Genomic DNA, 15301 nt, shown 5'->3' with positions numbered 1-15301 from the left:
TTCCCTTAGTAGTAAGGGTAATAGTATAAGTTCGTTCTTATCTTTTATTTCTCTAAGTATTTCTTATTTTTTAAAGCTTATATCGTTAATACTTCGTTATTCCTCTTTAGGTTATTATCTAAGTTTCGTAAGTATAAGGGCTATATTTATATCTTCTTTATTATATTATTTATAGACTACCTATTATTATTATCGATTTTTATTTTATATATCTTCCTAGAATTAATTACTATTCTTTTTAATCTAGTCTTAAGAGACTCCTTTAAGATAAGGGTATTTTAGTTCTATAAATTTAACTTATTTCTATATTTTAAGATCCCTTTATTATATTATTATAAAGGTCTTTTTTAATAGCTTTAGGAACTATCTAGTATTATTATTATCGCTTACGTATACTATATATTTATCGTTATAATATATAGTCTAACTAAGGAGTTTATACTTTAGTTCCTATCTATTAATAGCGTTTAGGTATTTCTTACCTTTTAAGGCTAGTACTTAATAGGTTTTCTTCTCCTTATAAGGTTATTTATATTCTTTAGAGTAATATCCAAGTTTCCTATAATTAAAATACTTTCCTTTACTTTTCTATATTATATTTAGATCTATCCTACTTAGGTTAGTTATATAAGTATAGGTAGTAAGAGTTTCGCGCTTCTTTTTATAGTTAGCGCGTTAGTTAAAGTTATTCCTATAAAAAGGGTTTTAGTTTCCTTTTCCTTATTTCTTTTCTTAGCGTTACGTATACTATCTATCGTCGATTCGTATTACTATAGCGATATAGTTTAAGATACTATTAGGTCGATCTTCCTTATAAAGTTTATCCTTAACTTCTTCCTTAAGTCTATTATAGAATCGCGATATAAGGGGTTCGTGGTCCTATTTAAGTTTTAAGGTAACTTAATAGAATTTAGTAGTATAGTTTAATACTAAAGTCTTTTATTAGAGTTCTTAAAGTTTCTATTTAGCTTTTTATTTTTTATTAGTTATTCTAAATACCTTAGTAATAGCTTCTTTAAATCCTTAGAAACTAGTAAAGACTTTATTTATTTCGCTATTTCGTTATACTAGTTAGTTATCGAGATAGTCCCTTATAATAGGTCTAAACTAAGCGAGTACCGTTTTAAATAAATAATTTCCTATATAGAGTACCTTTTTAACTAGGTTTAAAAGTTTCGTTAAGTAAAACTAATAATAGGCCTTAAGTTAGGTAAGAAAGTCTTAAAGAGTACTATAAGTACCGTTAAATAGTCCTAGCTACTTTAGTTTAACTACTTCTCTAAGGTCCTTAACTTATTTATTACCTCCTTTATTCCTAAGTAACTATACCTCTTATTAAAGGGTAATAATCTCGCGTATTATATCTTAAGGCGATATAGTAGCTCTAGAGTTAGTTAATTTAGTTTACTATATAAGTATATTAATAGTTACGATATTGCTTAGAGTAACGCGGTATTATACTAAATAAGAGCTTTTAACGTATAACGACTAGTATTATTCTTAAAGGATAAACCTATTAAGGGGTTTATATTAGTAGATATAATAAAGCGTAGTCTAAGTAATAATAAGTATATTACGTTAATAATAAGTTAGAGGTTATAGACCGTAGACTATAACTAGGTAATTAAAATTAAAGATAGAATCGTAATAAAGATCTATATTAAAAGCTATCGAGCTATTTATTTAAAGGAGTATTCTATTCCTTCCTTATATATTTTAAGAGCTTCCCTAGATCGCTAAGAGCACTAGGTAATCCCGTAGCCTAGGAGCGCTAAAGCGCTAGAGCGATCCTATAATCCTAGCCGTAGAGCGTTAGAGCGCTAAAGTAACCCGTCGCTCTAAACTTAATTAGCCTATTAGTCCGTTTAATATTCCTTGCTCCCTATATTACGTATCCTTATAATATATACTAGTCCCCGCGGTTCGCTAAACTATAGTCGTAATAGGAATCTTCTAAGATATAACGTCTAAGCCTACGAGGCTAGTCTAGAAGAATTAGACTATTAGGCTTATCGAGGAAAGATTTAGTTAATTTATTCTTAAATTCCGACCTATCCTTAAGAAGGAACTACTTAAGAAGTTAGCTTTCCCTACTTAAAGGAGGGTAGGTTTATAGGACCCTCTTCTAGTAGGCTAAGGAGACGGTCTTCTTTAGTACGCACGACTTAGTTACCTAGGCCCCCTAGCTTTATATAAGCTAGGTTAATAATAAGGCGTACGAATAAGGGGCCTAAAGACCGTCGAATATAAATACTATAGCTAAGGAAAGACTAAGAGACGAATTTCTAAACGAACGCCTTTATAGCTAGACTAGCTATATAAGGAAATTTAGGTCGACTAGACCGATGTCTCTAAGAACTAAGAAAGCTTCGTTAGGGTAATGCTTTTTATAGATGCTTTTTTAAGGATAGTTTTCCCTTATTTCTTAAGGACCTACCTAAGTAAGTATAACTAGTTTGCCCTCTAAGACTTTATTAACTAGATAAAATCCTACTTTAGCTATAAGGTAAAGAAGATATAGTTTAATAGAGAGCTATTTATAAAGGATATCTTAAATTAGCTTCGAAAAAAGGGTATTTTACCCCTACCGTTAGCACTAAATACCTAGGCCTAGAACGGAGGGGTAGAAAGATTAAGGGGTGCTATAATAGAAAGGGCCTATACGATAAGACTTACTATAAGGCTTCTATATAACCTTTAAAGGGAAGTTATTAAGACCGCTTATTACCTTTAAAACCGGACCCTAAGGGACCCTAGGGGCCTAAGGGACTATAGGGACCTAGAGACCCTTATTAAGACCTAAGGAATAGACTAGAAATTACCCCTCGAGCTCTTTATAAAGAAGAGGGCCTCGCTAGCCTACCTTTATACTTATAGCTATAAGGTATACGCTATAACTACTAATATATAGCTAAAAAGGAAGAAGAAAAGAAAGTTTAATCCTAGAGCCTTTATTAGTTACCTCGTTAGTTATAATTCTATAAATATCTTCTAGATCTAGATTCCTCTTCTAAGGAAGGTTATTTTAACTAGGGATATAATTTTCGATGAATCTAGCTTCTTTAACGAAAAGAAGGAATAATAGCCCCTCTTACTCTTATAATATTAGCTAATTTAAAAGATCTAAATTCCCCCTTCTTAATAGTTATAAGAAGAGGCCCTAGATAAGGAAACGGAAGAAGAAACCGACGTTAAAGTAGTTAAGGATAACGCTAACTTTAAAGAAGAAGAGGAAGCTATTAGATTAGATAATCTAAACGAAGAAGGAGACTATAGGAAAGCGGTAGAGCTAGAATACGCCTACCTTCCTACGCCTCCTCTTATAGAATAAAAAGAAGATCTAAAAGTAGCTTTCTCTATTAGTCTTCTTATATCGACCCTTAAGGGGGTAGGAAAGGCACCTCTCTTAAAGGATTACCCGGCTGCCTTTTTATCCCTACTTTAAGAAGTAAAGGAAGGTATAGGGCCTAATACGGTTACTAAAGAAGACTAACCTCTCCCTTATTTTAATCGTTTTTCCGACTTTTATCTAACGCCTATAAAAGACGGTTCCTATAGAGTATTTATAGTAAGCCGGCTCTTTAAGCTATAGCTATTAGTAAGGAAGGTATATAAAAGAGACCTCCCGGACCTACTAGTAAACTAAAAGTAGCTAGAAAGACACCCTTTTAGAGACTAGTTTTTCTAGGCCTAGAAAGACTACCTAGCTTTATATAAAGAGATAGGGTCTTTCGAAGAGGTCCTTAAGGAAAAGGTAAGAGGAAAATAGGTCCTTAGCTATAAGTAGGTCTTTATCTATAAGACTAATAAATATAGCTTCCTTTAAAAGTATAAAGCCTAGCTAGTTATCTATAAGAATTAATAGGAAAAAGTAGATTTACCTACTAAGGCAACTACCTTAGTAGGGATATCTTTTTAGACCCTTATAGCTATAGTAGTAGAATTCGACCTCGAGCTTAATTAGATAGATATAGTTAACGCCTTTATTAACTGCCTACTTAAGGAAGAAGAAGTTATCTATATACGCCTTCTACTAAGCTTTTAAAAGCTAGGAAAGGTTCTATAGCTTAGGAAAGCTCTATATAGACTACGAAGATTACCCCTTCTTTAGTAATAGTATTTAATAGGTTCCCTTAAAGCCCTAGGCTTTAAGAAAGTCCTTTAAGAACCGTGTATAATATAGAAGGGTAAAGTTATAGTCTTCTTTTACGTTAATAATATTATCTAGGCCTACTTAAAAGAGGAAGAAGCTACTACTAAGGAGGCTATATAAGGCCTATAATAAAGGTATAAGATAACTAAGCTAAGGGAGCTAAAGTAGTTCTTAGGGATACGAATCCTTTAAAATAGGTCCTAACGGACTATCTAGCTTACCTAGGACGCTTATATTAATAAGGTCGCTTATAAATTCCTCCCTAATTCCCTTAATAAGAAGCTTCCCTCTACGCTTATATTAAATAAAGAGCTTTTACTTAATCCGTCCTTTTAAGCTAAGGAGTAAGAGAAATACTAATATTAATAAAAGGTAAGCTCCTTGCTTTTTTTAGCTATTTCTATTAAACCGGATATCTCTTTTATAGTCTCCTAGCTAGCTAAGTATAACTAGAATCCTAGCCCTAAGCACTAAGAAGTAGTAGACTAAGTAATCCTTTATTTCTATTTAATAAGATTATATAGTCTACGCCTAAGAGGGTAGGGAAGGAAATTAGCTGCTAAAATCTTTCTTTATTCGAGCGATTTATCCTTTATAGATAATTCCTTAGATAGAAAGAGCTTATAAGGGTATATTATATCCCTTTTTAGAGGAACTATTACTTAGAGAGCTTCGAAGTAAGCTACCGTTATAACTTCTAGTATAGAGGCAGAGCTACTAGCTCTTTTAAAAGCGTTAAAAGAAGCGATTTTCCTTAGCCGGCTATTAATATCTCTATAACTATAAATTCCGACCCTATTAACTATAGAATTTAATAATATATAGACTATACGAATTCTTACGGAAAATAGTAAGCTATTAACCTAGCTATAGTATATCGATATCTACTAGTATTAGTTACGCTAAAAGGTCTAAAGGGGACTTATTTCCGTCTATTAAGTTCTAATAGTATTAATAAAAGCTAATAGTCTTACGAAGCCCTTACTAAAGTAAAAGCTAGCTATCTTTTTATAGTAAATTAGGCTAGAAGACGTTTAAGAGAAGCTATCCTTAGAAGCCTACCTTAAGAGTCTATAAGAGGAGCTAATAGTATATAAGAGGAAGGAGACGTCTATAGCTAAAGAGAGGAATTAGGACTTATCCTAAAAGAGGGCCTCTAGCTTAATTAGGACTTATTCTTCTTAAAGGCCCCTTTTTTAAGGACTTATCCTTAGAGAAGCCCCCCTTTCTTATAGGACTTAATTTCCTCCTTAGGCCCCTTTTCCTAAAGTAGGTCTAAAAGAGCCTAGGGCTAAAACCCGGATTTCTTAAGTAAGGGATAAGTATAGACTAAGACCTCCTCTATACGCTTACCGGCCTAGGTATTTAGCTTTACCCTTTCTATAAGGGCAGGCTATAGCTAAGGGGGTATATCGCGAAGCGTAGCCTAATTTCGTAGTTCTTAGAGATATCCCTTAGTACGAGGGACCTAGGAAGCTAAAAAATAAGTTCTAAGGAAGGAGCTAAAAAGAGGTGTAAAGAGGAGGGTAGGGGTAAGAGGGGAAGTAGAAGTAGCGATAGCTTCCTATAGAGGTAGCGAGAGATAAGACGGATATGCCGGCAACGGCTAGAAAGGAGGGGAAAAACTAGCAAAAAGCTCGGTAGTTAAAAGGATATTAGTAGCTTCTTTAAGCAGGATCTTCTTTATTAATTAAGATGCTAGACGGGTATAAAGAGAGGCGTTGGATAGAGAAAAGAAGGACAATTAAGGCAATATAACAATCACTCCCCTACCTTTATTGCTGCTCCCGCAAGAATCAAATCTCTCTGCCTTGCCTGTCCGACCCCTTACTTCTAATTTCACCTTCGTGCATTTTTCATGCACTTCTCGCATCTCTCTACGCGAGAAGTTGAGCCCTCGCGACATGTTGAATGTTCGCCCACCGCCCTGAGGCCATCGTGACCCGCTGACTAATAATTAGTTTAGACTTGCAGCGGAGCTGGTCGAGCGGCCGAACCAGCGTGCTGGGGCCGCCTGTCGCTACCCGCCGCTAGGGGCTCGCGTCCGCTATAGCTGCCGGCACTATAGCGATGAAATTTGCTCTGGAAATTCGCCGGCTTCGGCTTCGGTCGCATCGTCAATCCTCAACTCGACAAGACATCGACCCAGTCTGAGCATAGTCACAGCCCCCGACATCGACTCAACGCAAAAACAACGAGGCCGGCGATTGAGGTTGCACTCGGCGGACCGTCACAGATCCACTCGTCCAGGGAGCGGACTGGTGATGGAGTCGTTCGTCATCAAGACGCCGTGTTCGAGCGCCAACATCGGCCCCGGCTTCGACGTTATCGGCCTCGCCCTCAGCGTCTACCTCGAGCTGCACGTCACCATCGACCGCTCCAAGGGCGGCGCGTCTGGCCACCCGCTCAACTGCCGCCTGACGTACGAGGGCCAGGGTCGGGGGTCCGACGACATCAGCCTCGACCCGCAGAGCAACCTCATCACCAGAGTCGCCCTCTACGTCCTGCGCTGCCACGACCAACGCGCCTTTCCGCCCGAGACCCATGTCCACATCAAGAATCCAATCCCTCTTGGCCGCGGCCTCGGCAGCTCGGGTGCCGCCGTCGTGGCTGGCGTCCTGCTGGGGAAGGAGGCTGGCGGCCTGCACCATCTCGACCTCGACCGACTCTTTGACTACTGCCTCATGATTGGTACTCAGCCCGCTTTCCCACCCTCTTCCGAGTCAATAGGCTGACCGACGCGCAGAGCGCCACCCTGACAACGTGGGCGCCGCCCTCTTCGGCGGCTTCGTCGGAACGTACCTCATGCCCCTGCGGCCCGAAGACCTCGCCCGCACCGAGATCCCCCTGAGCGAGGTGCTTCCCTCACCGGCGGGCGGAGTCGACACGGGCGAGAAGCCCCCGACTCCGCCCCGCGGCATTGGTCACCACATCCGGTTCCGCTGGGCCGAGGAGATCAAAGCCGTGGCCATTATTCCCGACTTTGTCGTCCCCACACACGAAGCCCGAGCAGTGCTGCCGGACAAGTATGCTCGGCAGGACGTGGTATGCGGCTCTATGATGCCTCGGAGGACCATTGCTGACGGAAAGTGACGGGCAGACATTCAACCTGCAGCGTATAGCCCTGCTCCCCGTGGCCCTGGGTCAGTCCCCTCCCAACCCCGAGCTCATCCACCTCGCCATGCAGGACAAGATCCACCAGCCGTACCGCCAAGTGCTCATTCCCGGGCTCACCGAGGTGGTCGAGTCCATATCGCCCAAGAGCCAGCCCGGCTTCCTCGGCGTCTGCCTCTCGGGGGCTGGCCCCACCATCCTGGCGCTGGCCACGAGCCACTTTGAGGAAATTGCGAGCCGAATCATCGACACCTTGCGGCAGCACAACGAAAACAATGAGCTGGCCTGCGAGTGGAAGGTCCTGGAGCCGGCCGAGGGCTCTCACGTTGTGCGATAGACGGGACATGGCCCTGTCCGCGATCCCTATGGCAGCGTCGTGCGGCAAATGGTGCTCCCCTGGCAACAGGCAGCATGGAGAGGAGAGCAAAGATCGGGACACCTCTCCTCGTATTCAGCAAGGGTCCAACATCAAGCTGGGCCCTTGTGCTCATCGCCGGAGCGAGAGCTGAATCGAATGCAAGATGCTGCCGCTGTCTCATCCCCGTCATCGTGCCCTCATGTATCCGTTAGATGCAGCAGTCTGCCACTGGCGCCACTGGGCCAGAGACGATCCAATGCCCTTGCTCTACTTTGTTCTTGTCTGGCATCTCTATTGATTGTGGCTCTACGCTAATGTTGATTCCTACATGTTGATGTAACAACGTGGGCCAATGTCACGGACCCGCGGAAGCAATCAGTTACACGGCACATGTCACGCGACTTGCAAGGTGGATGGGGGCGAGACTCTCCGGCCCTACCGTTCATGTCGTAAAAGCCATCGGGTATGTATTAGGTTGAACGGCATGGCGTGAAACCATGAAAGGTCGCCTTGCCTGGGGCGCTTCTCTGCATATGCTGAGTGCGCTTTTCTTCCCTTCTTGTCTTTTTCTTCACAACGCACAGCTCTGGTGAGAGAGAGGGATGACAGGACAATTGGCGTCTTAAACCCAAGAACCTGTCCAACTACCGCTCATTTCAATTTCCATCCACAACAGCCACTGCGAACCTCGGAGCGCCGTGGCCGGGCTTGTCTATGCTGTCCTCCAACCCACCAGGAACGCCATTGCTGGCGTGACCATTCGCATGGCCGTTAATGTGGTCATTGTGACCGCTGACGGGCACCTTGGCGCCTTTCTGCTGTGACCGGTCCACGGCCTCAGCCTCGAGGGGCTTGCCGTGGACGGTGTAGCCCGTGTCGCTCGCGTCGACAACGGCGTCGAGGCCCTCTCCGCTGCGGGGAAACTGGCGCATCAGAGCCTTGTGCGCTTCGAGGGCAGCGCACATGTCGTGGGTGACGTCGTTGAGGAAGACGCACTCGCCCATGGGGCTGACGGGCACGGCAGTGCGCAGTCTGCCGTCGCGCGTCTTGAGGATGGAGGCCGTGGCCCTTCTGCAGCAGCGGGCCGTCGAACTGGGCGTGGTCCATGGAGAGGCCGGCGCGGGAAATGAGGCGCAGCAGGCGCATGTGGTCATCGGCGGAGAGGAGGCCGTGGACGTGGGCGAGAGTGGCCGAGTAGGCCATGTCGATGGAGATAGCGTGCCCGTGGCGCAGGGGAGGATCTGGGACGAGCTCGTGCAGGGGAAACCAGCTGTTTTGCTGGTGAGCTGGACGACCCTCGGCAACGCGGCGGTCGTTATGATGGAGACACAAGCACATTTTCGAACCGCGACGACACCGCCGACGACGTGAAAGGGGAGGGGAAATACTTACGTGTGGCCATATGCAATGACGCGATCGAGCATAATCTCGTGCAGATTTGGCGTCTCAAGCTTCAGCATCTCACAGATGCCGGCGCGGCAGATGCGATCAGCCGCCTCTCTCAACTCCACCGAGGCATCGTCGGCGCGGCCGACGCCAGTGTCGATGAGGGCCTCGCAATGCTGGTCAAGCAGATCGAGCGTCTTCTTGTCGGCGCATGATGAGATCTTGATGACTCGGCAAAGCCGTTGCGGATCTGGCCCGTCGGCAGGGTTCGCTAAAAGGTGAAGTCGAGAAAGGTGTGGACGGGCGCGTGGTAGGCGCCTAGGCGATTCTTGTAGCGGGAATAGTTGACTGCCACCTTGATGGAGACGGACGCATCGATGAGGCCGATGACGGTGGTTGGGATGCGGATGTAGTTTGTGTTGCAGCGGTAGGCGGCGCAGGCGAAGCTATATCAGGGGCAGGATCAGGGGACTGTCAGCCTCAGGTTGTCAAATCCACCGCTACTTCACAGCAATCTTCTCATTCTCGCTTTCATCGGCATCGTCGTCATCCTGATCGTCAGGGGGAGAGTGAAAGGGAGCTCTTGGACATATCTCACCCAGCAACATCAGTCACGAGCCCGCCACCGACCACGAGGACGGGCTCTTTGCGGTAGACGCCAAAGTCGTTCATGGTGTCGAAGATTTTGAGCAGTGTGTCGATGCTCTTTGCCTTTTCCCCAATCAAGGTCTTGTGGACGCGCAGCTCGATGCCGTGGTGGTCAAAGTATCGCTGCACCTGGTCGCCGTAGAGGGTGAACATGTTGAGGTCCATGACGGCCAGGCAGCGGTCCCATTGCTGGTAGCAGGCGGCAAGCTGCGGGCTGGCCATGTCGAAGACGCCGTCGAGGAACTCAAAGTCGTACTCGATTTTCTCGTAGCCGCACACGCTGAAGCCCTTGTTGGTGGGCTCGACGGTGGCTTTCATGTCCGACATAGTGGGCTGGCTGGACGCGTGTCTATATATCTATGTGTGTATATATAGTCTATGCATGAAGAAGAGGAAATCAAAGACGACAACGGCACAAATATTGAATATGAGGAGAGGAAGAGGAACGAGCCCCAGTCGGGAACAAGGGGGGAGGGTCAATTGCAGACAAGGGCCGTGGAGTTCTGCTTTTGCGACAACCAGGGATGCTCCTGTAGCTGCGGTGAGGAGGACGTGTGTGTCGGTGCGTCTGAAGCGGTGCCGAGGTCAGGGATGGTTGGAAAGGGGGCGAAGAGGGTTTATCAATCGCGTGGTCACGAGGCCACGTGAAACGAACGCGGCTCTATCCGGTCAGCCATGTTGCCGAGGGAAGCATAAGACGATCCTTGCTCGCTCTGACTGGACAGAGCTGAGGCTGGGTGTTCATCGAGCGGCAAGGCGCAGCCGGCTGGGGGCGAGGGTAGAGGATACACCGATGAGCAGGCTGATCCAGACCTCGTGGCCAGGTCCTGGAAACAAGGGTATCAATTCGAGTTGCACCACAAGCCACAGACAGGCAGCAAGAAGCCATTGTACTCCTCCTGATTTACTATATGACATCGCAGTCCTCCGACAGCTGATTATTAGCTCTTTCTCACATTGTAGGCGCAGACAGCGCGAGCAGCTGCGGAGTGCAATTCTGACATAAGGCATAGAATGGCGCACGCATAGACAAGTCATCACCATTATAAGTTTTAAATAGCTACCTGCAATAAAACGACGGCAGAGCTGGGGGCTATAGAGCTGGATTATGGTACGTAAGGCATCAACGGTAACAATGGCCTCGTCCAGTTTTTTACTTCTATTCCCGCAGGCGCTTTCTGTACGGTCAGGATGGCCGTGCGGGAGCCAAATATATGGTTTAAATGCTATATATCGCCGAATCTTTTTAAGACGTGACCATTCTCTGTCGTGGGAATATCTTCAGAAGCTTACGATAAGACTATCGGTAAAAGATTGAACGACTAATATTTGCAAGGCATCACGTCGACAGAGCTTGCCACCAATACATTATGCCCACTTTTGATCTCTCCTTCGCGAGACCGAGTGATTCAGTGAGAATTGTTGGCCCAATCGCATTTAACGGAGCTAATAACGTCATTGAAGCCGTCCGGAACATTGCCATCGCTGCCAGAGGTAAATGATTTCCCGTTACATCCATAGTCCCTAAGCTTATTAGTTACCATTTTATCTTACCCTAAGATATCGGGTATAATTGGCCGATTTAAGTCGGAAATCTTTATGTAGTACTTACAGAAAGAAGATGCAGGAGATAGAAGGATCGCTTATTTGAAACGAAGAAGTAACATCGTTGAAATCCGTCGGCACGTCGACTATATTAGCATGACCATTAGCGAGGACCTTTTCCCCTATGCATTGCATAGACTCCTAGATTATTCACGTTACCGACCAACAGGGGATCGACATACCACACTTATAGAGCTCGGGTAGGAAAGTCCTGCCACCCTGGTTATAGTCTTCGTAGAGTGTTACTTCATAAAACGGAGTAAGCGGTACATCTACAGTGGTTGCCAAGACCATAGCCAAGAGGGATGCCATAAGGGCTAGGAGGTGAGAGGTCTGCATGTTGCGGAGATATAGCGTGGTATTAGAAGTCAGCGCGAGATTGTTGAGTGTCGATATAAACGGAAGTCGTTAGTAGAAAGATTATGTTTTAACAACGAGCTTCTAAGTAGGCTATGGCCCTCTTTGTATAGTCTATATTTGCAACCTAGCTATAACTGTAGAGAAAGCTAAAACATGTTATGCATATCCTCCTACCATATCTTAGGTCTAGCTGCAACTTGGTGGATTAAGAGGCGCGAAGGCCGTCGCGCCATGCAGGCAAAAGTGGAATGCACACTCCCATAAAATTGGTACACACATCCAATGACTGCGGCCTTTCCGACATCTAGACCATAATGCCTATAAATGCTGGGAAGGCGGGTGTCAGACAGATATGTGTCACTTGTAGTGCACTTGTTAGAGTGTGCATTCCACTTTTGCCTGCGTGGCCAATGGTCTTCGCGACAATAAAATGTAAACTTGTTAAGAAAAGTCTAAGGATTTTAGTTATATGTATTTATTAGAGGTATAAGTAAAGCCTAGACCGAGACACCGGAATAAGTTTAGGAATTAGGATAGTTAGACTCAGATAGTTAGGTAAATTAGTCTATATTCTATAAATTCTTCGCGTTTAGTTAACGATACTTAACTAGCTAAGTACTTTCGATCTCTATGTGCTTCTTAAGCGTTATTATTACTAATAGCTTTAATAAGGCTTTTAAACGCTTTAAGATTAAAGCTACTTAGAGTATATTTTATAGAAGGTAAATATTTATAGAACACGGATTTATCTTTAGTAAAGTATTAAGGAATAAAATTTCCTATAGATTTAAGAAAATAATGCCTTAAGTGCTTTAAGGAATACCTTATAGAATCTAAATAATAACACGCTAAACCAGCTATAGGCGAACGCCCGCTCTATAATATATTGCTATTAGTAACGTAACTAATTAAGGGGATTAATTAGCGATTTAATAAAATCTAAATCCTAGGTTATAGTTATATTTTAAGGAACGAGAGGACTTTTTAGAGCGCGCGGGGAAAGAGAATATCTTAAGAAAAGAAAGGCCTTTAAAGCGCGGGGAATTCCTTTTTATATATCGCACGGAGGATAAGTAAGTAAGTATAAAGATTAAGGACTAAAAGGCTCTTAATTTTCCTATTTTAAAGGGGGCATCTATACCCTATATAATAGATAGCCTACGTAGTAGAGTCCTTAGTAGGGTCCTTAGTAGGATCCTTAGTAAAGTCTCTAGCTAACCTTTATCTTAGTTAGATAATTCCTTAGCCCCTTATTTATTTAGTAAAGAAAGCGGGAAAATTCGTTTTATAAAAGAGGTCTCTTTTCCCTCTTAGCTAGTAGATATTATCCTCTTTATTCTTCCTCTTTACTAATATACCTTTTAGCCCTTATTACCTTTACCTTACCTTACCTAGTACCTTTCCCCCTTTTATCTCCCTTAAACCCCTTTATCCCTTAGGATTTCTTTTTATATATTATTTCTTATATATAGCCTTTAAGGCTATAGCGATACTAGTAAGGGCCTAGGGCCTTATTAGTAGTCCTAGCTAGCTATAGAGCCTAGGGGCTTAGAACTAATTAAGGAAAGGGTAGTTATAAAGGTAAAGATAAAAGAAAGGTTAGTTTAGTTCCTCCTATATAGTGTTTTCCCCCTTAAGGGCCCTAGGGCCCCTAGGTTACTCCTTTTTAAGCTACTTAGCTATCCCTATCTTTATTTTAGCTAAGAAGGTTAAAAGGGCTTCCCTTCTTTCCTTAAAGCTATAAAGAAAAAGTAAGCTAAGGGCCCCCTTTTATCTCTTAGAGGTTAGGTAACGGACCTTTCTTTCCCTCTTATAGTTTAGGTATATTAAGATAAGGTGCCTAGCGGTATACCTTCCTTAGCTATAGTAGTAGTTATCTTAGTTTATATTATTAGTCCTTTTTAAAAAGGAAAATAAGAAGCTAGCTTTAAAGAGGAGCTAGTAGAAAGCTAATAAAGTTAGCCTAGCCCTCCTTATAAGGTCCTTTTCTAGGCTAAGGGCTAGGCAGGGGGTCTTTTAAATAAATATATAGTACTTACCTAAGCCCTTAGCCTTAGGGCTATTAGCTGCCTTAGTAGCCTAGAGGCCCTTTTAATAGTCTTTAATAGCTAGCTAGACCTTTCTTTTTAAAAAGTTAATAAAGACTAAAGAGGTCCCTTAAGTAAGGGCCTTTAAGCCTTTCTTAGCTAACTAGTTAGCTACCTTATTACTAAAGATCCCTAGGTAGCTAGGGTACTAGTATAGCTATATATTATAAAAAGCTTTTAAGCTAGTTAAGAGCCTTTTAATATATATAGCTAGGTCTAAGAAGCCTATAACCTTCTTTATAATAGCTTAACTATCTATAAAGATATAGGCCTTTATAAGGGCGTTAAAGGGGCTAGGCCTTAAAGGTTAAGGCCTCTTAGCTAGGTCTTTTAGAACCCTAAGTACTATAAATAGCTTTATATTAGTATTATAAAGTAAGTAAAGGGTTATACTATAAGTGCCTTTTATTATATTATAATAATAAGCTATATAAGATCTAGCTATACGCCGCGCTTATTACTACTAAATATATATTTATATATATAGCCTACCTTACCTTATAACGCTATTAGCTAAGGTTTAAGCTAATACTTAGACCTATACTATAAGGAATAGTGTTTTCCTACTATAAATAAAGTAGCTATAACCCCCCGATTATATAAGCTAATAAGTAGTATATTAATTATAGATAAAATCCTATTATATAAAGTAAGAATCGCTTATTATTCTATATATTATTACTTATTAAATAGGTTGCTAGTTATTATATAATTAGGAATTAAAGGAATAGAGCTAGCTTAAAATACTAGCTAAGACCTCTAAAAGATACTAATACGACTAACCTCTTTTAAATATAAATATTAGTAGAACTAAGATACTTCTAGCTATACGTAAGGTATTACTAAATTCCTTAGTCTTAGGGCTATATAATAGCTTAAATCTAGTCTTAAAAGGTTCTTTTATTTAGCTATAATTATTTATATAAAGTAGTATATTTACTAATAGATAAAGATAGAATTATTAACTTTAATACTTCTTTTTATCGCGAAGCGTAGCCTGATTTCGTAGTTCTCGAAGATATCCCTTAGTAAGAGGGACTAAGGAAGCTAAAAACACCCGGTATAGAAGAAGGAGCTAAAAAGAAGGTATAGAAAGGAGAGTAGGGGCATAAAGGGAAGCATAAGTAGCGAGAGATAAGATAGATATGCCGGAAACGGCTGTAAAGGAAGGAAAAAACCGGTAAAAAGCTCGGTAGTTAAAAGGATATTAGTAGCTTCTTTAAGTAGGATCTTCTTTATTAATTAAGATACTAGACGGGTATAAATAAGGGCGTTAGATAGAGGAAAGAAGGATAATTAAGGCAATAAAAACAATCACTCCCCTACCTTTATTACTACTCCTATAAGAATTAAATCTCTCTGCCCTACCTATCCGACCCCTTACTTCTAATTTTACCTTCGTGTATTTTATATATACTTCTCGTATCTCTCTTCGCGAGAGTTATAAGCCCGGGAGGAATAGTATTCCTATACCTTCCGGCTGCTATAAAAGGCACCTTTCTTATATCCCTCGTAGCTTCCTTTTACCCCTCTTACTAGAAAAGCCGATTTTTAACCGACTTTTCTACCTTTCCCCGTAACGATAACGAA

At 42.4% G+C, this 15301-nt stretch overlaps 2 protein-coding genes across 2 annotated transcripts; one reads left to right on the top strand and one right to left on the bottom strand.

Moving 5' to 3' along the window:
- Positions 1-6417: 6417 nt before the first annotated feature.
- On the top strand, positions 6418-7604 carry HRG_09409 (homoserine kinase; the record flags this gene model as incomplete). Its single annotated transcript, XM_044867880.1, has 3 exons — positions 6418-6844; positions 6900-7198; positions 7254-7604. The coding sequence occupies 3 exons, from the start codon at positions 6418-6420 to the stop codon at positions 7602-7604; spliced, it is 1077 nt and encodes a 358-aa protein (XP_044717140.1).
- Positions 7605-8281: 677 nt separating this feature from the next.
- On the bottom strand, positions 8282-9986 carry HRG_09408 (3-dehydroquinate synthase domain-containing protein; the record flags this gene model as incomplete). The annotated part of the gene is made up of 5 exons (XM_044867879.1): positions 8282-8657; positions 8719-8895; positions 9018-9211; positions 9367-9457; positions 9610-9986. 5 exons carry the CDS (start codon positions 9984-9986, stop codon positions 8282-8284), a joined length of 1215 nt encoding a protein of 404 aa, XP_044717139.1.
- Between the last annotated feature and the right edge of the window lie 5315 nt (positions 9987-15301).

Source organism: Hirsutella rhossiliensis, assembly GCF_020360975.1.
Source record: "Hirsutella rhossiliensis strain HR02 chromosome Unknown scaffold00012, whole genome shotgun sequence".
NCBI lineage: Eukaryota > Fungi > Ascomycota > Sordariomycetes > Hypocreales > Ophiocordycipitaceae > Hirsutella > Hirsutella rhossiliensis.
Note: the sequence above shows the minus strand (reverse complement) of the source record. Positions and strands in the feature narration are given on the sequence as shown.